The 23,967-nt window shown below is 36.1% G+C and overlaps 2 protein-coding genes across 3 annotated transcripts in view; one reads left to right on the forward strand and one right to left on the reverse strand.

Moving 5' to 3' along the window:
* Positions 1 to 7,209: 7,209 nt before the first annotated feature.
* Positions 7,210 to 17,321, reverse strand: LOC140149239 (uncharacterized). 2 transcript variants are annotated; one of them, XM_072171482.1, is made up of 6 exons: positions 17,095 to 17,321; positions 13,756 to 13,934; positions 13,343 to 13,450; positions 11,981 to 12,136; positions 10,172 to 10,534; positions 7,210 to 8,613 (listed from the first exon to the last, which is right to left on the reverse strand). In XM_072171482.1, exons 1-6 carry the CDS (start codon positions 17,225 to 17,227, stop codon positions 7,975 to 7,977), a joined length of 1,578 nt encoding a protein of 525 aa, XP_072027583.1. In that variant the 5' UTR covers positions 17,228 to 17,321; the 3' UTR covers positions 7,210 to 7,974. The 2 variants fall into 2 exon arrangements, with proteins under 2 accessions (XP_072027583.1, XP_072027575.1); XM_072171474.1 differs by having other exon boundaries at positions 7,210 to 8,616.
* Positions 17,322 to 17,550: 229 nt separating this feature from the next.
* LOC140149253 (RNA polymerase II-associated protein 1-like) overlaps positions 17,551 to 23,967 on the forward strand; it is a 52,429-nt gene continuing 46,012 nt past the window's right edge. Inside the window, exon 1 of the mRNA XM_072171495.1 lies at positions 17,551 to 17,688. The gene's annotated coding sequence lies outside the window, so the exon portion shown is untranslated. The remainder of the gene's footprint in view (positions 17,689 to 23,967) is intronic.

Consider the following 23,967-nt stretch of genomic DNA (forward strand, 5'->3'; position numbering starts at 1 on the left):
ACACCTTTTGAAAAAAACCTTTCTATCTACTGAAGATAGCACACAAACAAAAAACATAAATCAGTCTCATCCAATTTCATGAATTCACACCTTTTGAAAATCCTTGCTATCTACTGAAGATAGCAGCCAAATAAAAAACAAAAATCAGTCTCATCCAATTTCATGAATTCACACCTTTTAGAAAATCCCTTGCTATCTACTGCAGATAGCAGCCAAATAAAAAACAAACGTCAGTCGCATCCAATTTCTTGAATTCACACCTTTTGAAAAAAACCCTTGCTATCTACTGAAGATAGCACACAAACAAAAAACATAAATCAGTCTCATCCAATTTCATGAATTCACACCTTTTGGAAAATCCCTTGCTATCTACTGAAGATAGCAGCCAAATAAAAAACAAAAGTCAGTCGCATCCAATTTCTTGAATTCACACCTTTTGAAAAAACCCTTGCTATCTCCTGAAGATAGCCGACAAATAAAAAACAAAAGTCAGTCGCATCCAATTTCTTGAATTCACACCTTTCGAAAAAACCCTTGCTATCTACTGAAGATAGCCGACAAATAAAAAACAAGTCAGTCGCATCCAATTTCTTGAATTCACACCTTTTGAAAAAACCCTTGCTATCTACTGAAGATAGCAGCCAAATAAAAAACAAAAGTCAGTCTCATCCAATTTCATGAATTCACACCTTTTGAAAAAACCCTTGCTATCTACTGAAGATAGCAGCCAAATAAAAAACAAAAGTCAGTCTCATCCAATTTCTTGAATTCACACCTTTTGTCAAACCTTTTGGGAAACCCTTTGCTATCTACTGAAGATAGAGGTTATCCACTTTACTCATGCGTGACTTCTAACAAAGGGCGCTGATTCCCGTAGTATTCCTCATTCAAACTAATTCAATGCATGACCTCGGAGTTACCTGCATTACTTTGGCGGGCTATTTTGAAACAGTCATGGTTGCACATGCAGGTAGGCCTACTTCTTTTGAAAGGTATAGCAGTCGTTGATAGGATATGCAGCTTATAGAACACCGATAACCTCTATAGCAGACACATAGAAACATAAATCGGTTTCCTCTAATTTCTTGAAATAAAACAAATAAATAATAAAAATAAATTTCGGATTTATATAGCGCCTTTTTCCAGCCCTTTTACGAAACCTTTGAAAAAACCCTTAAACAAAAAACATGAATCGGTTTCCTCTAAATTCTTGAAACCTTTTGGAAAACCCCTTGCTATCTACTGAAGATAGCAGACAAATAAAAACATAAATCGGTTTTTTTTCTTCTTGAATTAAACCCAATAAAATTGTCTTTTGGTATAGAGTATGTGGGCATGGTGGGGGGATGTGCGTGACCAAAGAAAGTTAATTTTGGTATTTCCATATCTTTCATCAAACCTTAAGAAGCTTTCTATCTACTCAAGATAGCAAAAAGAAAAAGTGAAATTGAAAGAAAATATATCTTTCAAATTCGGTTTCCACCAATCAAAACCGATAAAATAGTCTTTTGGTGTGAGGGGGAATGTATGTGTGGGGATGTGGTGTGTGGGTGCGTAACCAAAGAAAGTTTACATTGGTATTTTCATGTTTTATATCACTTCTTTTCAAATACTTGCTATCTACTGAAGATCGCAAAAATGAAAAGGCATGTAAACTAATATACCTTTTTGCATGCACGATTTTTCAATAACATCTTCTCTGACTAATACATTTCAATAGTTTTGTTTGTTTGTTTGCCGGTGTTTATTTGTTTTGTTTTTGGTAGACTAAATCTTAAAACTTACCAAGTTTCAGGACCGCAGTACTAGTGATAGGCCTATACTATTCCGTAGGTCTCCTCCTCACAAATGCTGTGGGGTGTAATTGGTTCAATTGACAGAAATTTGATGTGACTTGCTAAGTATACAGCTTGAATCGAATCATTGCGAAATAGATTTGCAAAATGTCTGATATAAAAGTTTGGTGATTCTTAGGTAGTATATAAAATGTTATCTAGTCCAGTGGTACTTGAAGTATGGATCGGAGTGAACTCTTACACACACATATATTCTCCCGTATTGTTGATGAAATCATTCCACTTAATTTGTGTTGCCAACTGTTTATAATTGGCGCGCATTGTATTTATGCAGAATTGCGTAGTTGATTGTACAAATGGAAATATGAATAATAAATATACGGCGCATGTGGTCATAATTATATATCATAATTAGCACAGGTGACAAGCGAAAAACCTTCAATCAATGTAAGGTTCAGTATTACGCATTTTAATACATTAAAAGTTTCAGATTTTTGTGATTTTAATGTACTTAGGCCTAAATGAATGTGCTATATTTTTGACATTGAAAATGTCTGAATTCGTCAGAAATATTACAGAAGAGAAGTATCTATGCATCGTTCTCTTACCCTGAAGGGCATGCTTTTTAAAAGTTCAGTTGTAGTTTTATTTCATTATAGGGTCTATACATCTCATGACAATATAGGCACCTACATAACGAATTACGAATAGCACATAGCAAGGACTTGATAGTGGATAATGATATGGTTCATGAGTCAAGGCTATTTTTAATGCAGGCGTATCAATACGAACGTTTTGGACGCGCGTTTTCACCAACCAACAAAAAATTGTGCACATATATGGGGTGGAAATAACACCCATGCCATTCCTCTTGTGTGTCAGCTTTATTCGTCTCAATATTTGAGTGCAAACCCGGCTAGATCATGCTCCCTTCCTACCCGCCATGCTTACAAGTGACGTGATCAAGCAAAATCAGTCGGAACTCGAGAATATTAAATTTTTAGTTTCTTATACGATACTAAAAAGAATTAACAAAGCTGTATTTTGCAGAAAACCCCATTGAAATTGAACAACCAGTTCCAAAGATATGAGCAATTAAAGAGTTTCCAAAACAACAGGAAACAAAGGGAAATATTACCTTTGTTTGGCTATATCTCAAAATCAATATTCCCGAGTTCCGACTGATTTTGCTTGATCGCATCACAATTAAGTGTGCTTTGTGATATGGCCACATATTATTAAGGTTTTGGTTGACACTAATTAATTGCTGATCATTATAAGTCATATATCGCATGGTTCGTTGAAGCTTTAGGTATATTTTGTTTACACTTCGCTATGGTTATCCATATCCCTGCAGGGTGGAAGAATTAGGACACAGTATGACTGTATAGCGTCATGGGAACTTCTAATTATTATGGGCGTAACTGTAAAATGGCACAAAGAGGACCAGTAGAGAAATAAGAACAATATTTACGATCTATACAATAATTGAAGCTAATTAAAGAGCTTGAAAGGTCCACAACTTACATTCTCTTCTTTAATATTTCTGACAAGAACAGAATATAGCAACACTACATGGTGCCCCCCCCAAGACACAGATACCTCATTGCGCCCTCTTTTTCTCCTAATTCTGAAAAGTTCAACAATAAAAAACAGACAGATACCTCATTGCGCCCTCTTTTTCTCATATTTCTGAAAAGTTCATCAAATAGGCCTATATGTTATATGAGCCAATCCATGTCAACTCCGGGGATGTGCACCGCAGCACCTCTTAAATTGTTTTTCTTTTTCTGTGTGGTGGTAGATATTGATGAGAAAGTAAAATCCTGAAAATTTGAGCTTCATACTCCATTTCGTTTTCCCGTGGCATCAAGTTGAAATTTAGGGGGGGGGGGTCAGCGTAAAAAATGTGTCACAACGCGAAAGACCCGGGGGCGAAAGACGATGTTTCGAGGTCCATAAATTTATAAAGGGAACCCCCTACAACTTTGAAAAGTATCATTTGAACCGGCCCCCGTCTTTGTTGAGAGATGGTTCACATCAAAGCCAACCAACCATCTCTCAACAAAGACGGGGCCGGTTCAAACTCTCAGGAGTCTACGAGTCTGTTATCAGGTCAAAGGTCAAAAAGATCACGACCTGATACAGTCACTCTCTCGCTGAAGAAAGATGGAGTACCATCTGAAAATTCCGAGGTAGGAATTAATTCCTTGTGTTTGGATCATAAGTTTAAATCAAAACCATGATTTATACCAACACAGATGAACTTTCATGAAATATACAAAAGTATCAACAGGAAAACTTGTCATCATATTCTTTCAATGATGTGCTCAGTGGATACAACGTCAGAAGTGGGAAGTAAAATAGCTGCCTTGTGTAGCTGCCAAGTGTTAGGAGTACAATATAGCAGCAGGGGTGCAAATTGTGATTTCTTCCTCAGGAGCAAGATTTTTAGGCTCAAGATTTCCTCAATCATAACATGCATAAAATAGCTTTATTCTACACTTCAAAAGATGATAATGTTATCACAGCGTGTATTTTTAGAGCTTCCAAAAAAGGCTTTATGAGGACAATGTGCACGCGTAAAATTGGGTATTTTGCACTAGTTTGGGGTCAATTTTGATGGGACAGAGGCTCCTTTCCCCTTTTATTTTCCTTTACCCCCTAATTCCTTTCATTTTTTGTCACAGAGGGAGCACAACTTGTTCAGTGCTAAATGGTTCTTCTTATTAAATTTCCTCAATATTCTCCAGTTTGTCCTCTTCTCAGTGGCATTAGTATTGATACACTGAATTCCTTCGAGACTTTTGTTCCCATAAAATCCTCATTGTTACCTCTCTATAAATTTCCTCAGATATGATTGCCGCCTCTCTGTAAATCTCCTCAGATATGTGCCCTGTTTCCACCTGCCTTCATCCAACTTGGTTTTTCTTCTGGTTAAATTACATTGAATACCTCCTATGCATGGTGGATGAATTGTAAATTTCCTCATATCCCATTTCCATATTCTAACACCAACACCTTCCTCTTTTTTGCTTTTATTTCTTGAACAATAATGTGAATTGCACAACCAATGTCTTTAAAGATTTCCTCTATTCCATTCAATAGCTTCTCTGCCTCACAGCCTTCCGCAATTATCTTGAACCTCACTCTTCTTCTTTTTCTTTCCTCTTTTCCCCTACCTCTCCCCTTTCTTTTCTCTCTCTCCTTCTTTTTTTTCCTCTCTTTTCTTTTTTTCTTCCCATGGCATTATTTCCTCAATTTTGACTCTCATTTCCTAGGAGCGGTGCTCCCCGCTCCCGCACAATTTGCATCCCTGTATAATATAATACCAGTATAAATTGCCAAAATGTTCACATGGCAGCTATTTGCACTTGCCCACTTCTGTGACTGCTCAGTCAGTGGCGAACTAGGGGGCAAGGGGCAATGTGCACGGGGGGTGCTACCACTAGGGGGTGCCAAATTAACCTTACTTAAAAAAATATTGCATGATTGCAATTTATTTTAATATCATAATGCTGATGCTATTCCCACACCCCCACATCTGGGTAAGATGGAATAGCTGCCATGTGTTAAATGAGTAAAATATACTGCAATATACTGCCAAATGTTCACCAGGGGCAACTATTTGCACTTACCACTTCTGGCACTAAGCAATAAAATAACAATAAAACATGACTAAAATGTACCTTTGTCAAATATTTTATTCTCAACCATACTATCACCTAGGATTTGTAATTCCTACTGGATAAGCCATTTTTACCTTTCATGTATTATAAAATTGAAATGATTTATTTGGTTTAATGTGTTCGGTCATCATTGTTATCCGATGCTACCGCTTTCTAGATTTGGAAAAGTCAGTGTGGTCAACTACACAAAACTCTGCTCGTTTTTGTTTTTCCAAGAACATGAGCACACAGAAGCGTCACCATATAATATTTCTTTTTAACGAAAATAGTACTTTTTTTCTAATTTATAAATATGTTCCTTTGTCCAATTAAGTTTGGTATTATTTTGACAAAAATCCAATCTATCAATTACACATTAAGTCTTTGCAAAATGTGCTTAAGGTTGACATCCCTATATCGAGGGAAAGCAAAATCCAGTACAACACGACTTACTGAATGTTAACCACTGACTGGGAAAAAAACCAGTCCGATTCCCTGAGCCTCCTTTCAAAATGAGTTTTAGCTTAAAGCTAAAAAAACATGAATTTTTCTTGTGTACCAAACACCAAGATGCAATATCGTATCTTGTTTAAATTAAATCACAAATATAATATACATGGTCATGTATGCACAAAAAGTAACGCAGCTGTTATAAATACGCCTATACATGTAGCTTCAGAACTAATAATTGTTTCGCTATTTTATTGATTTGAAGTCAGCACGAAGATAATAATGTGCTACAGTCAGTACAGTGCTTGCATAATAACCATTGATTGCTGCAAACTGCAACTTTTAAATTCAGGTATTTTTCTTTAAGAGCTCCACTGTGTTGTTAATATTGAACGAAATTTGACAAAATGGAGTATCAAAATGCACGTAAATAAATCATCCTTCTCTCTATGTTGAAATATTGTGAAAACAATTATTAGTTCTGAAGCTATAGGCGTATAAACAGCTGTGTTACTTTTTGTGCAGACTTTAGATTGTAAAGTAGGTTGGATCATCAGATTTTGAATTTTCAGGAAACAATAAGTCTTATTAAGGGATCTGTGAATGAGCTGCTTTTGTGCGTTTCAACAGTATTTTTGTGGGACATGAGAGCACATCAGACATATCGAATTGCATTCTGAATACTGAAGAATGTCTTTCTGATATCAAATAATTTTCATTTTTCACGATATAATACAAATTTTATGACAAATTATTAAAATTTGATATTTTTCACATTTTTGATATATTACAATGATATATTCTTAAAGTGTATGTAGCTGGGAGGAAAAGCCAACGATCAATTGAAAATTTTGACCTTTCATATTGAAAATATGGATTTTTTTTAAAAAAAAAGAACTAATTTTTTTTGGTGTTTGGGGAAAAAAAATTCATATCTTCAATATGAAAGGTCAAAATTTTCAATTGATCGTCGACTTTTCATCCCACCTACATACACTTTAAGTATAAATTATCAGATTTATAAAGTTAAATTAAAGTTAAATAGTACTGTTAAATATCAAAAATATCAATTTGTAATCATTTGCCATAAAATGTGTATTACATTGCGAATTTCAAAAAATCAAAATTATTTAATATCAGAAGGACATTCTTCGTATTCAGAATGCAATTCGATATGTCTGATGTGCTCTAATGTCCCACAATAAATACTGTCCAAACGTTCATACCCCAGCCGGCCTTAATTTCATCTTGCACATCATTATTTTACCATTTTTCGTGGGCATTTTGTGCATACATGTACACATCCCTTTTCTTGATTTCTTTATTAAAAAAGAAACAGAAATTCACACAGCATTTTAGCATAATCACATCACAACCAATAAAGCACATAATAAACTACTTTGATGTTTGATGTCAGGTTCTGAAACTTTTTCTGAATAACCAAGGGCTCAATATACCTAAATGAGTATATGGAAAATAGAGAATTTTTCACTCAGGGTTAGTCAGTATTCACTTGTACAATTTTTGTAACAGGTACCAGTATTTATTTACTCAATAAAATTATGCCCCCTTTTTTTTACTCGACTGTAAATACCTACTGATCTGTTATTTCATGTTTTTTGTTATTTGATGTTTCCTATGTTATTTGATGTTTCTTGTTTCTAATATGTTTTATGTTTGGCACACAAAATGTCCATGATAAGTGTTTGGCAATCGATATTTCATTACTTCATTAGAGGACTCAAAATGCATTTTTGATTACAATGGCTATTTGATCAGATTCTACAAAAAGTAGCCCTTGAGTATAATTTTTGCAATTGACAAATATTTATGGGGGAAATTTAGAGGAAAACCCCCTTGAATTTTGAGCGGTTATTGGAGATGCTAGACTTGTACGACTATATTTTCATAATTTTCATATTTGTATAAGTTCATATAATGTATAGAACAAGAACATGCTGTTCCTCTGTAGTCCTATACCTTGTATACATGTAATTATTTAAAATTAACATCTGGAAAATTATATTTTAAGTGTAAAGTGTAAAAAAAAGTGGACAAAACTACAGAATGTCTGATAATCTGACTTTCTTACTTCCTAATGAATCAAAAACTACTGGTCCCCCTGATCGCTTCCTGCGATTCCGTGCAAGCTCTTTTTGTACGCCTAATGGATCCAGTGTAGCATGTGAATTAGCATTTGCTACCATAGACTCCAAATCAGTAATATAACCTTGCAGTAACGACATATCTTTAACTAGTAAAGAATAATCAAGAAGTTCTCGTGTTAAGGCTTTCATTTTGCACACAAGACCTATTCTTTGCACTTTGCGTTGAGTTTTATTCTGTGTCGTTGTGGTCTCGATGGTAGCATCAGCTGGTATAATTTCCTGAGATGATTGATCTAGTTCATGAGATACCTGTACAAGTTCTTGAGGTGTCGGCACCAGTTCTTGTGAGGTGAACACAATCTGTGTGGTAGGTTCAGTGGTTGTCATGATTTGTGACCCATCTGGTATCATGGACGTGGATGCCATCTGAGTTGTGACTGGAATCATCTGAGGAGTTGTGGGGACAATTGTTTGAGGTGGTGCATGCATTGTTGATGTGGCTACTACTTCTTGTTGCATGGTTCCTGCCATTCCGGTTGTGGTGTTAAGTAGGGTTAGGAAGCTCTCGTGCTCGGATCTTGTTGATACCGGCTGCTGAAAATATTATTAGAAAAAAGAATCACTAGTACCTCTAACATTAAGTACGCTAATGAAAGTATAAAACTGAGGTCTTCTTTGTTGAAAGTATAAAGGATGCCCAATCATGTGAGACCATATGTGACCTGCTACCACAAAATCAGTGGAAAATCGCAAGAGTTAGTCACTCAAAATGATCTGGCTACTGCGTTGGTGTTCACTCACCTGTTAAAAGCCACTAAGTATGTCTGTATGTCCTTTGTGAATGGGGGCACAATTGGCCATTCACGAAGGATAATACTACTGGCTTGTACAGGTGGCGGCAAACAAAGAACATCAACTTAGACCAAATATCTTGAAACTACCAACTCAACAAAATGAGTATAAAGTCGCGGCGACTTTACGCTGATTTCGTGGTAGTAGGTCACATATGACTAATTGCTGATCTTTTCAGTACATTAATTGGAATTCCAATTGAAAAGAAACTGCACGAAAGTTGTTTGCTATCTTTCAATGCCAAGGTATCCTGCCCTTTAGTCATCCCTCTATGCAAAGCTGTACTGGTTATATAACCTATTCATACATGATGTGATGCTCTACAATGTGGATGATGCTTACATATAAATTAGAATTTGTTGTCATCTATGGAAAAAATATAAATTTATATTCAATGAAAATATAATATCAGTGTACACACCGTGACTGCTATAAATAATATACTTGTATAAATATGAAAATTCAGTATTTAGAAACACAGTTATTTACTTCATCTTTTCTCTCTTAGAATGGTTGCATGTTGCATAGGAAACATATACAGGCTTTTTTAACAGCCATTTACAGGTCTAACAGGATCATCCCACAATGGCCTCACTATTAAATGGCCTCACTATCAAATGGTTTCAGGGTGCTACAAATGATGACTTTACATGTAATTTGGCTTTGTGTTGGGTGTCTCTGTAGTCTATACTTGTACAGAGGGAGCTGAAAATTGTGCCTAGATGTTTGATACCAACAACTGCTGGTCAATTTGAATCATCATTCCATCCACAAGCAATACATACACAGGCCTTTAACATTACCAACTGGGTGCCCAGACAGGACTTAATTATAATACTATCAGTAAATAGATCATATCGTTATGAATTCGGCAGACGGCCGAATCCAAATTCATTTTACGCATGCATTATTTTTTAATTAGAGAACAAGGGATCTATGCTTTACCTATAGAGGGTAGCATATCGATTTTTAACGGTTATCGTCGTTGACCGCACTGCGATGCACCGTTAGCTAACCCTGTATGTCGCCCTCTTTTGATTACTTACAATGTATTATGCTGTTATCATCTGATCTCCGTTAAAAAATTGATATGCTGCCCTCTATTATGTACATCATTGATCCCTTGTTCTCTAATTCAAATGTTATGCCTGCGTAAAATGAATTTACCAAAAGCCGAATCCGGATTCGGCCGTCTGCCGAATTCATAACGATATGAGCAGTTGATCAGCAGCACTGCAAAATTATATGAAGTATGCCTTTAGAAAACTGGTTTACAATTTGCATAGGCTTTACCCACCTGTTGTGGTTGGAAAGTCACACTGACTATGTGCTCTTGATGGTTATCATTCACCACCTGTGCATTGTCTGCTCCATCATCTTCCCAATCCATCAACGGTATCTGTCCTTCTACTGAGACCGTTTCCTTATCTGGTCCCCAAGTAGTACTCTTATGTTTAGTCAAGAAATTCTGGATGTCTTTCACTACTGGGAAGTATCTTCGTCTTGTTCTAGGTGGAAGTGGTTTGTCTTTGAACAGTTCTTTCTCAACGTAAGCAAAGACAAGTTTTTGTAAGGCAATGTAAGAGGACACCCCGGCATCTGCAAGCTGCTGCATTTTATCATGGACTCGTTTGTCTATTGGTTCCTTCTTGGCTGCTTCCTGTAAATAGGAAAGTAACAAAGATTTTGACACAATCCTAAATAAAGACAAATGTGTCAAAATTAAAACAAGCAGCCGATGCCTGTACTCTTTAGCTCTGATTTAAGACCTTATTTGTTGAAATTGGTTGAGAATTAAAGAAACGGTAGTCCAAAACCTGATGAAGATACAAAATAAAAAGTTGCACATTTGTGTTCTAATCAATGAAAGCACGACGCTAGTTTTCCGTGCTAATCAATGAAAGCACAGCGCTAGTTATCTTGTTCGCGAACGCGTTGTGTACAAATCAATAGGGTATGCAATGTGGCAAACTGCAACTTTTAAATTTGCATCTTCCTTGGGTTTTTGGATCGTCGTGTCTTTATTTCTTGAACAATGTCAACGAATGAGGTCTTAAATTCGAGCTAAAAGATGCAGCTATTGGCTGTTGGTTGAGTTGGTTCCAATTATGACATATCTGCCTTTGTTTAGGATATACAGGGGGTGAACGTAACTGGTACCTTAATTATTTGGCTTACTGTAGAGTCGACTTAGATTTTTAATTCTTTAATTGCAATTCCAAGATAGTCAACAGGAACTGCCATGAGGGTGTGATGAGCAGGGTTGTAGCTAGCATATTTTTAGTGCTGGGTGGCATTTTATTTAAATCTTGCATATTTGGCAATTTGTTGTCAAAATTGACAAAATTCTTGATTAATTCAATAAAATGGTGCAATTTTGGTCTCTCAGTGGTGGGCTCCACTGCTAGGCCCCAGTGCTAAAATTGTAGCTGCCTGGTGGGCTCCAAAACCGAGTGGTGGGCTCTGCCGCCCACCACCGCCTGCAATAGCTATATTGTACAACCCTGGTGATGAGTTGGTCAAAGATATGATATTGCTTACAGGCTCCATCATCAGTGCTTAAGAGTATCCTTTCCCGTTCTGCAGATCCAAATGGCTTCTTTGAGCCACGTGGTGGTCTTATCAGCTTTTCTATCAATGGCGCTTGAGTCCTCCTAATTGATGGAATGATATGTAGGGGCTACATATTCGGTGTCAGCTGATGATTTACCACTAGCATCATGCATGTATGGCATTGATTCAAATTTCATTGATGATTTTAAATTGATAAGAGTTATATAAGACCCCAGGTGGTTCAAAGAAGCCATTTGGATCTGTAAAAACACACTGAACATGGATGAGGGAGCTTCCGTAAAAGGAATTGCTCAGTTTATAATGGGTTGCCAGTCTGATGAAACCACTAGAATGTAATGGTGTCACTAAAATGTGAGTAAACATCATCATTTTATCTTGGAATTGCACAAAAAGAATGAAAAACTCAGCATTAATTTACATTCCAGATGAACTTGTTCCAAGATATAGTCGACTTATTAGTCATGCAACTCGACTGATTTGTTTATAACACGTAAAGTTTATAACAAGATGCTAGTACCGTACTTATAATTACCTCTCCCATGGGGTGATCTTTATGATCTTGTATACAAGGAAACTTTACATAGTACTGGATTTGTTTCATCACTTCCTCGCTGTCATGGTTGAGTGCTGCTAGCAGTCTCTTATTGTTTTGTCTTTGGTCATAGTTCTGTTCTTTGCCTTCCTCGAGCTAAAGTAGGATCAATGAAAATAAACCAATTTTACTTTTTAAAAAGCAACTATTAATATAACATTATTGGTTTTCATTTCATCACTTCTGAATAAATTTGTTAGAAATATGATCGCTTCAAATGTGATGTCTTTGCATTTCATGTGGATATAACATTAGGAGGAAGCAGTTTCAACATTGAATATATTACCAAGTGATAAGTGATTCAGGGTGTGCACAATGTTTGAATGACAATCGTACTAGGTACACTATAAGAACGAAGCGTTTTTAAACCGTTGAAAATAGTAACATATATCGCTACCAATTTATTTTTAGATCTGCCATTCATGCGGATTACAATTTCCAAGAACTTGCAGGAATGAGTCAGGTCTGCCAACAAAGGAGATAATAATACCCCTGGCTCTGGGCATCAGGGAGCCTTGGACAGACAGCACATGAGCACAACAGCAAAACTTAAGCACATTGCTCTAGGTGATGTAAACATACATTGTATCATTTCCCTCAGGGGGGGCCGGCCAAGATTGGCTGAATTTTGACGTTGTCATTGGTTTTACACGTAAACACAAAAATGTCTCAAATTATTCCAAAACTGTACGTATGTTATTAAGCACTATTTTATCAGTCTAAATCCGTTGAGGTTCGCCAGTGAACCTCATTGTAAGTACCGCTTTTTTGAATGTTTTGTATGAATAACATACGGTATGTTTATGATATACCTAAAATTTCCCCATTGTGTATCACGGTTCGCTTGGTCTAATGGTAACGGGTCTCGCCTGCGGTGCATAGGGTCCCGAGATCGAGTCCCGCTCACTCCCGGCTATAATTTTTTTTTTCTTCACATTTATTTTGAATCCAAAAATATTTATTTTTATGTGAAAATTTATACATTCACTGAGAAATATATTTTGTGCATTTTTTTCTGTGACGGGCCAATAGAGCTAAAAACACAACTCAGCACGGGCGCCCAATGTCCAGGCAGTGTTGCCGCCATATTGTCTGTTTTGTTTACGATATTGGCTGTTGCCACAGTGAATAATGTAGTCCACCATCGTCTGATTTCCCTGTAAAAAATGTCTCTATTTCCAACCTGATACCCTCTCCCCATTTCATCTGCCTCCAGGTCCCAGGTCAATTCAGGTCCACTCCAGCGCCCTGTTTATGATCATTCTTAAAATTAATTCTGACTTGAAATAAAACTGAACTTACTTGATACTCTGGGAATTTGACAATCTTTTTGATGGATATTTTGGCTGTACATGTACTCTTCTTGGTGGGTACTGGTGCTCTCTTTCGATACTTTCTCAATCCTTCAGCCTGAAAGTCAAATTCATTGCCGTATACTTGAGTGTCATTTGTGATAGTGCTTACTTTACATGTATATACAAAATTACACAATTTTGTTGATTGTGTCACTTTCCAGTTGACTGAAAATCAACAACACATTCTGAAATTTAATTTTGCACATTAAAAATTTAAAAACATTTGGCATTTGAAGCATACTTTTAATACTATCCTTGTATCTGGTACGGGTACCAAAAGTTTTAAAACATGGTAAGTTTAATTTATTATCCAACACCATTTCATCAATGAAACTTTAGTTGCTTAAATGCTGTACACACCTCTGCCTTGGCCTTCTGAGCTTGATATTTTGCCTTTGTAGCTTTTCCTCTGTCCTCCCCCATATGACAAGTCATAGCTTTTTTACCGACAAAACAGAACGGAATGCGGTCATATGGAATTGAAACACCATCATCATTTCTGGCATTGACATACCATCGAAAACGATTGACCTTCATCTCTGAAAATAAAGAAATCAGTGTATACATGTCAACAAGGCATGTCAGTCGTCCCTACTGAATAAGCCTACCGTACTTATTTTATCACCCTTTAATATCCTTCACTTTTAAGCTATTCTACAAATTTTAATCAATTTGTTTTTTGTTAAAAAGTGAGCTGTTGTAAACTGCTTATCCACAAAAATAGCCTGTTAACGCGGCTGTGTACTCTATCTAGACATTGTTTCTTTCCCGAAATTGAGTTTTTTTTATATGTTTGTACTTTGTTATGTTTTTTATAAATACAAGGAATGAAAATCCAGATTTATAAACTCCAACTGCAATATTTTAAGGATTTTATTTCACTATTCCACTCGTGTTTGAAATTTAAAAGGAAAGAAAATCTTTGTTGTACCAGCAGGGTACACGCGCAGCAACAACGCATCGCTCACGTATCGCATAATATGGTAACGCACAGATACGCTTACGATACGCGACGCTTATCTGCATGCGTGGCGCATCTTATGGAAGCACTGATTTCACAAAAACCTGGCGGTCAAATGGCTCCGTTTTAGCAGATAAAATGTGATTTTTTTTTCCAAGTTCTTTCTCCCGATTTAAACATCAAGATATGAATAGATTTCGCCCAAACTTCTCAAGGGGCTGTGGATTTACCCGATGTTTACGTAATGTAAGGTAGAAAAACGAGAACTGCCGCATTCTCCTGTAAGCTTCGATAAGTGCAAAATGTGACCACTTTAAACTTCAACGGCCTTTATTTCAATGTTCATTTTCTCGGTAAAATGATGGTAGGTACACAATAACTCAATAAATACAGCATCTATAGGTAAGCAATTATGCTCATCATAAAAAGCATGATTGACTTAAGAAACGGTTTTCTCATTTTTTTTATATTTTGGTCTATTTCCAATTTTAGGCATCATTTTGTGCAAATAGGTGGTTGTGAATTTTAAAAAGTTCATTTTGATGCCTTATATGGTCAATATCTCCAAAAATAAGGCCAATATCAAAAAACTAAAAAAAACGTTTTTGGAATGGTGCCTCAAGAGAAAAAAGCAAAACAAAATTTTTTGGAAAGAGTGTTTTTTGTTATGATGTACCGAACAAAAATTGCCAAAAATTCACTTTTTTGTGATTTTCTTCATAATTGTTGTTTTTACACCAAAACTATACTTATATTTAGATTCATTGATGTCTTGCCTTTATAAAAATGTATGTACTTTTACATGTCTTGCGTGAATAATTACAAAGTTATGGCACTTTTACTACATGCGTATCTGAGAGTACACAGCTACCTTAAGTAAAATTTCTATTAAGTTTATAGGGTCCTGAGCTTTCGATCCTAGCAGGATCTTTATCAAAGGCAAAGATAAAAATGAAGATCTTGCTACAATTTGTTTTTGTAACTACAAATTGTTTTTAAATTGCTCAAATTGATGGTATCACTAGTGCCTTTAATTTTTTCAATCACTAAGCAGCCCAGGCCCTATAGTTAAAGTTCATCACTTTGTGCCCTTCTTTTTCTTTGCCCAGTGGCCTTGAAACTGGGTGCCCTAAAAAATTATATACCGTATTCATTCCAATAAGCGCCGCCGCCCATGCCCCAATAAGCGCCCACCCAGGGTATTTTCAATTTGCTAAAGGGTACCATTAATGTTGAAGTGACAGATAGATGTCGATACAGGGAAATAGCTGCAGGACTACACAAGTCCTGCGTATAACTTGCAATACATTTTCTGCATCAGAAAAGCTATTAGAACGTCTCAGGACCCTTTTATAACATTATGTAAATATTCATCTCTAATAAACGCCCAGCTCATGAAAAAATTAAAGGTAATAAAATAAGCGCCCACCCAAAATGACTTTGCTTAGCGCCCTGGGCGCTTATTGAAATGAATACGGTAATTCAAGGCCTGCTAATCGGATTTGCTGAAGCATGACACCCTGTTAAGCAATAGAAGTTCAGAAATAAACACAGCTGATCACACCGAGTGATCACATCAAAACTGTTGCTAAAATTGCATTAAGTTCAATAAAATCGTTGGCCTGGTCTTGGAACTAAATATCAACAATTACTTAATGTTTATACTAGAATTTGGGCAGGTAACCTTGCCCTTACATATATCACAGTGTTCTTCTAGATGGTCAAGACCTTGACGAGTTGGACACTTTTATTTTATAGATTATATGTTATGCTATACCTGATCTCATGTACCAATACCCTTAAAGTTCAACAAAATTTTGGATTGTTCAAAATAGGCAATCTTTGGAGCGATTACCGAATAGGGTGCAACTCTACTAGTCTTATTTGAAGACTGCCCTACCCCAACCCTAACCCTAAACGAGGACTGGACTCAAGTCTAGCAGCAAGTTGCACCCTATTCGGTAATTGTACATATGTAATGTGTACAATCTTTATTCAAAATATACTCATCAAAATTACTTTCATCCGAATTTCAACTTTAATAACAGTATAAATAACGTACATTGCAAAAAATGTCAACACTGACCGACCGAAAAAAGATAGCAACATACAACTTACAAGTATACTCTTTTAAGTTCTAGCATCGATTGTCAGTGTGATTGTGTAAAGTAGGCCTATTATTCAGATTTCCTTTTACAAATTAAGCGTACTGCTAGCCGTCCAGCGCGTATTATTTTGCCCAATGGTCCAATACACACGCTTGACGTCGCGCACGTACACGACGGTTTAATTTGTAAAAGGAAATCTGAATAATATTTTAAAATGTGCAAATTGAAATTTGAAACTAGATCGAGTGACGAGTAAGATCATTGCAATTTATATTCAGAACCAGCCAGTTTCAACAAAACACATGGAAAGACCATTAAGACTTGGACACTAGACTGTGTCTAGTATATCATGGTAAAAACTTTATCCAACCAGTGGTTGTCACTGTGCTCAAAACCTGAAGAAATCAAGCACGTGCTGTTTGTTTACAAATAATAATTAATTGCATGTAAACAAGAAACGACATGCCCATGAAAATGTTTAACAACTTTTCGTAAACTTTCCAAATCTTTAACTTACCCTAATACATAAGGTTGACACAATGCCATTGATAGAAAAGGATGCAAGCAGTAATATAGAGATCCAAGAGTTGAATATTATAAATGAATTTTATGAAAACAAAAGTTTCTTACCCGAATTCGAGAAGGATTTCATGACTGTTGAAGTCACAAAATGTGTGACAGTTTCTTCTTCATAAACCCGAATAGCCTCATTTACTTCTGCCTCTGTCTTGAAAACTACAATTTGGCCTGCATATTCGGCCATTTTTGCATGGACTAAATGGTTATTATACCTAATAAATACGGAGAAAACTCGGTGGGTATTTATTCCTTGCAAGATGACAAAATGGCGAATAACAAGAAGTAAGAGGGGGTCAGCAGGGGTCATACGTTCGAGGATATTCTTATTCGTTGTAATTTTGTTTTGTTTTTAAAAGAAATAAATAATTTAAACTACTTATTGAGTAAATAAAACTTACGAAATGATAGGATTTGTTTTATTTTACTTATATATTACTCTGATTTTAAAAAGCATAAACTTATATTACCATTTAAACAAATATTGAAAGAGCCTAAATATGGCTGCGCCCATGTGACGGAAAAACAAGAAAGTCGAGGCACAGCAGTGACAGCACAGCAGCACAGAGCCAAAGGTCCAGCCCAGCATATAGCAGTCAGCATTATATTACCTGAAAGTAGAAGTTCAAAGGGAACGAATACAAAGCCGTAAGTTGACTGTTCGGCTATATGATCATGATACAGCAGGAACACACTGATGTCGCATAGGGACAGGCATAAAAATTTCAAATTAATTCTATTAACATGAATTGTTGTTTATTGGAAGAGAGAACTTCTCAGAAACAATTTGACACCAAAACCAATCTTCTACTGTATTGCTAAGTGAAGTTATGATGAAATTACTGTCGGAACATTGGGCCATTTTCTCTGATATTTACTAGGTAGGTATCCTAGGTGAATTCAAATTTGCCATCAAACTGCATCATTTTATATATCAAATTAAAGCCCTTGAGTAAACAAAGCCAAAACTGAAAACCTTTTTTTCATAGCACTTTCCGTAGCAAAGTTACATCTTGTCAAAGCCTGACTTTCATCAAAAAGATTCATCTAGCAAAATTCCCCAAAACGGCATTTCGGGGTGTTTCTAGATCTTAGTCTCATGGCGATAGCAGCTTTTTTTAATGGAACTGCTATCAAAATCCTCTGAAATTCCATGTCGGGTGACTTATCACCATAAAAATTATATATTTGGGTCAAGTGAAGTATAGAAAACATATTTATGTAGGTTTCTTTCTTCGGGCACAAGTTTTAAATTTCTATGTAAAAATGCATTGACATTGTCGGCGAATTTGGCTGACCAGCAAATGTGTTAACTAAGGTTTGCCTGGGTTACCTATATTTACCATAGGAGTGCATGGGGGACTTGATAATTTTTGTGCCCCCCTGTCAATTTTTTGTTTTCACTGTAATTTAATCTAATTTTTGTTGAATATTATGTATGTTATCATTTTCAACACATCTGTGAAATTTTGTATGAAAATTCAAATTTTAAGGTGGTAAAAAGTGATTTTTGTGCTAATTTTGGTCAAATTTTGCCATTTTTCGGCCATTTTGGGCCCATTTTAGGCAAAAACAATGATTTTTCCCAAGCGATATAACAAAAAAGTGCTTTCTCCCAGCAAATAAGTAAACTGGAATTGTTATGTGAAAAGGATGAAAGTTTAGGCTATTCCAGATGTATTCGCACCCCCCCTATGGAAGACACTTCCGGAATTCGGGGCTAAATTGACAGCCGGAATTCACATGTCAGGAAAAACCCATGGAAGACACTGCGGAATTGTGGTAATATGGCCAGCGAATTCACGTAAATGTAAATGTCTTCCATAGGGTTCCAGCTGGAATTAGAACATTTTTTTGTTTCCAGCCAGAATTCATGTAAATGTCTTTCATAGCAGGGACGGATTTAAGCAGTGGCCCGGTGGCCCGGGCCAGTGGATTTTGCGTCGGGCCAGTAAACTTCCAACAATGCTGGCCGTTGGGCCACTAGAGTTTTGAGCCTGATATAACACTTACGAGACAAGATATCAGTGATGGTCATATTTACACAGTTTTCTGCTCTGCCTGTCACTTGCAGTGAAATTTATATCTTTATTCAATGATTTTTTTTGTATAATATTTATATTCTTATTCTTGCGTTGCTAGCAACTTGGAAATATACAGCGGCTTTTTACAATGATAGCAGGCCTATGTACTACTTAGCTCTTCCATGCACTACATAATTAAATCTGATGATGATAGCGATACCGCAAATACCGCCTAGTTTGAAACTTTTGGAACTACTGACTGAACTTGTGTTAGTGACTACACTCTCTACATTGAGTAATTCAGTACAAAACAAATTAAAATGTTAAGGTTTGCTTGACCTTAAGGGATCGGATAGTGATGTTTCCACATATTTTTGTGGGACCTGAGAGCACATCAGACATATCGAATTGCATTTTGAAAACGAGGAATATCAAATAATTTTGATTTTTTGATATTTGCGATATGATACACATTGTATATGATGACAAATGATTAAAAATTGATATAGATTTTCCCCCAAAAGCACAGACAAAAAAGTTTTTTTTTGTTTTGTTTTTTGCAGTACAATGTAGAACATATTGAAAAAGCTGGGCCAGTAAATTTATTGCAGGGCCACTAGATTTGCCATTTCACTGGCCCGGAGGGCCAGTAGAAAACTGAAACCTAAGTCTGTCCCTGTTTCATAGGTTAATCGAGATGTTGATCATAAGTGAAGATTCTGCTGGAATTGGAGCATTTTTGACCATTTTCCAGCCGGAATATTAAGAAATGTGAATGTCTTCCATAGACACATCATGGCCTTTCACAATCCCCACTCTTGTTTTTTCGTTTTATTTTAGCAGCCGAATTTCACCTAATCTCAATGTCTTCCATACCCTCCAGCCGGAATCTTTACTAAAATGACTGCTGGAATTCTAGACACATCTCAATTCCAGCTGGAATTGTATTTTTTTTAATGTCTTCCATAGGGGGGGTGCGGAATACATCTGGAATAGCCCATTGCAGGAAAGCGTGCCAATTTAAGCTTCTTGTAATATCTATTGCACACAACATACGAAGTCACAAACTTACAAACTTCAATATGCACTTCAAATACAGCAGACCAGCTGTTAATTATTACCGATCCTGTAGTATAACTTGCATAATCTTCAATTTCATGGAATCCCGTTAAGTTGCTCAGCATTGCAAATGTCATTTTTATCTGTCAAATGCAGCTGAATGCGCTGTGGATTCATGTGCTCACAGATTTTATGATATGCTCCATAAATCACAGGTGTGAAACTGACTTTATACCACTCGCTCGCTTTCGCAGAAAAGCGAAGCCTCCGGCTACCTTGTGGCATGACGTCATCATGGACGTGTACAAAATTTCCGATGGGCGCCTTATTTATTTATAACCCGTTTTGTGATTGGTTGCAAACACCATTCATCGCAATTGTAAGCCAATCAATGAACGCGACGGCCTTTTACGGTATGAATTAATGTGACCCGCCAGTAAAGTATGTCTAACCTGATTGGTTTACAAAACTACTTTGCTAAGCCAGTCAGCGTGCTCGATGCTTAACAACCTGGTCGTAGAGGTTTTGGTTTTTTAAGAGGCGAATTCACATAATCTAGCGATCGAGTATAAATTCAGCATGACTTCTGCTTTCGCAGGTGCAATAACAATACATGGACACAATCAGTGACATTTACACAATGCAATAATGAATTATTTATGACATGCATGGGCTGTATTTTACGATCGTGGTAAGGTTTTCGGCCTGCCCCTGCGTGAATATTGTTAGTTTTCAGCATCAAAGATAGGGTAGAAACGATAGACGATAGTTGTACAATTGTATGAAAATATACATTTTGTTATAGGCCTAAAATGTTTACAAAAATATATTGGTCCACACGTTGTGCATGTATTCAGTTGTTCGACGTATAGGGTTAATTATATTAGGGAACACAAGCATGCAAAGTAATTTTGGTACACTTGACCTTACTTACTCCTTACATGTACACGTTGTAACTGCACAATTCCCAGCATCTATCCATTGTCCGTCTGGCCATCAGGCAGCTGGTTTGTACCCTCACTCACCAATATCTGCATTCCTCAGTTCCTCTCTCACCCCATACCATTTGTTACTCCTCACATTATCTCGTCGGCCGTATCACATACTGACGTATTCGATATTTTTAACGTTTTTGAGAAAATTGGTATATTAGTTTGTTATGTTCTACTCCAGATTCACCAAAATCCATGCCTCAAAGTGGCTTAATTAGTAAAATATTAATTAATTTAAATATGTCGTATTTACAAAACCTTGAAATGTCTGCATCACATAACGACGTATTTGCTGGCGATCACCTATATACTGCGCAAGCCCAGTATATCGTATCTGCAATTTGAAGAATTTGCTGTTTCACATACTGGCGTATTTGCGATACGTATTTGCGCGACTCTGTCATTGCACGGCAAAATTGCTGTTTTCTCCTTTTCAGATAGGCCTACTGACGTATTTGCCTCCCTCACCTCTTTCTCTACCTACATTGTACAATCTACTTCAATACTTGTATGTCTACTCATCTATCTACATTGTACTTATTATGTACAGCAGAGGAATCATCTGTTCATTCTTTTCCTCCTATCAGGTATACTTTTACACCTGTTTACTTAATTAAGTACCGTACCTATTATACAGTTTCTCAAAAAACATATTCAAAAAGTCATTCCTATTAACCATCTTGGTTTTCCATCACCTTCTTGGAAGTTATCCCTATAATCATCTTGGTTTTCCATCACCTTCTTGGAAGTCATCCCTATAACTATAACCATCTTGGTTTTCCATCACCTTCTTTGAAGTCACCCGTATAACCATCTTAGTTTTCCATCACCTTCTTGGGAGTCATCCCTATATAACCATCTTGGTTCTTCATCACCTTCTTTGAAGTCATTCCTATAACCATCTTGGTTTTCCATCACCTTCTTGGAAATCATCCCTATATGGTCATTTTCACGGTAAAGGGTGTAACTTTGGATTTTTAACATTTTGATCCGTAGTTTTCTAATAAAGCCACAGAATTCCATGATTTTTGGCCACATAAGTCATCTAGTTAGCAGCTACCATGGGTAGCATAATCATCGTCGTGAGTTACTGCATTCAGTTTTAGCAGGCTTAAATGTACCTAATATTGCCATTTTGAAAAACTGTAAAAAACAGTAACATTTTTGTAAAACCCTGTGTTTTCTTCAGTTAGTTCATGGATAATTTTTCTTATCCTGAAAGTACGGTCATATGTTCAGTAAACACTGCCACATTAGATTTAATTGTGAACAGCCCTGTATTTTTGAGAACCGGACTTGATATTTGTCGTTTCGAGGTTTCATTTTCCGTTAACAATTGTTAACAAACTTTGTGGGTATAGCTTTGGTTCATAATTCTTGGTTATTTCTTCACTTCTTCTTGATTCATAACAGTTGATATCTTAACTTGAAATGGGTAACAAAAATTAGTTGATTTGCAAGCTTTTAAAATTTTTATAAAATCTTGACTTCAAAGAGCCATTTTTCCGTTAACTTTTTTGAAGCCTCCGAAACAAACTGTTCAGCAAGCTTGGGCAAATATAAATAAAAGAGCTCATCCAATCTATTTATGGGTTGTTTTACAATCAGGGTACATTTAGGCTGAGCACCATATTGTGCCCTGTTTCAAATATTAGATTAACTTATGATTAAAAGTTGCCATGCCTAATTATTGGCCCCTATTAGTTCCACCTACAGCCACAAAGAAACTGTTTGAAATGCTTAGCAAATGATGAAAATATACATTTCTGTATGATTTTGGGACAAAATAGCCGTCTCATTTGACCTTTGTGAACTTTGCAAATGATATATCACTGCCAGCAATACCTAAAAACATTTTGACAGTTCAGAAGTAATGTTTGAAACATGATTGTTCAAAATTGAGAACCACGTAAGATTGCGACTGTTTCATTAATTGTACCATTTCTTCAAATTTATGTTGAAAATTCCGTCAAAAAATGTCCTCTCCGAATACAAGCTCGTAATCCATAGTTAAAATTGACCCAAGACTAAAATTATATTTTCTTGAAAAACACTTATATATATCCTACAAACTCATAATAAACACTTAGTCCACTTACACTTAGTTTCCATGTATCACATGTTTGAAAGTTGGACGTCAGGTTTCCAAATCAAAATGTGTCCTCTCCGAAAAATGGGGTATACAGAAACATGTGTATCAAAAACATGTTTCTGGCATAACTTGAAACTCTGAACACTTGACGCCTAAACATTTTACAGATTTCCTATTTGACCCATCTACAACACAAAAACAAATAAATTGAGGAAAAACTAGACACTTCATTTTTCACCCCCAGTGAGACAATCTGTGTACCCTGATTGTAAAACAACCCATATCAAAATGTAGCAAAGTAGATCCTCAAGTCACTTGTTTTTAAATCATGGAGATATATATCGCCCGTTTGAAAATGGGACCCAATACAAACTTTCCGTTAACAATTGAAGCCTCCGAAACAAATGAAGCCTCCAAACAACAGTAAGCTTAATTATCATCTATGCATATCTAAATTGGTATGTTCCATATTGATATCTGCATTGTAATTGTTGCATGATATGTGCAGAATGTCATAAATTTAATAAAAAATTGATATTATGGTTAATGCTTGAAAAATATACTGATATCCAAGAAAGCCTGATTCGGAGGCTTAACATGCAAATAACACCATACTTAACAAATGGGTGAAAAAATTACCATGTTATAAATCTACAATATCTGCCGCATAGAATCATTGATTCAATACACACAAGAAAATAACAGCTTAGATGATCCCAACAGTGTTGTTTTCAAAAAAACTACTTCTGCAATGTTTAAC

Source organism: Amphiura filiformis, chromosome 1, assembly GCF_039555335.1.
Source record: "Amphiura filiformis chromosome 1, Afil_fr2py, whole genome shotgun sequence".
NCBI classification, from domain to species: domain Eukaryota; kingdom Metazoa; phylum Echinodermata; class Ophiuroidea; order Amphilepidida; family Amphiuridae; genus Amphiura; species Amphiura filiformis.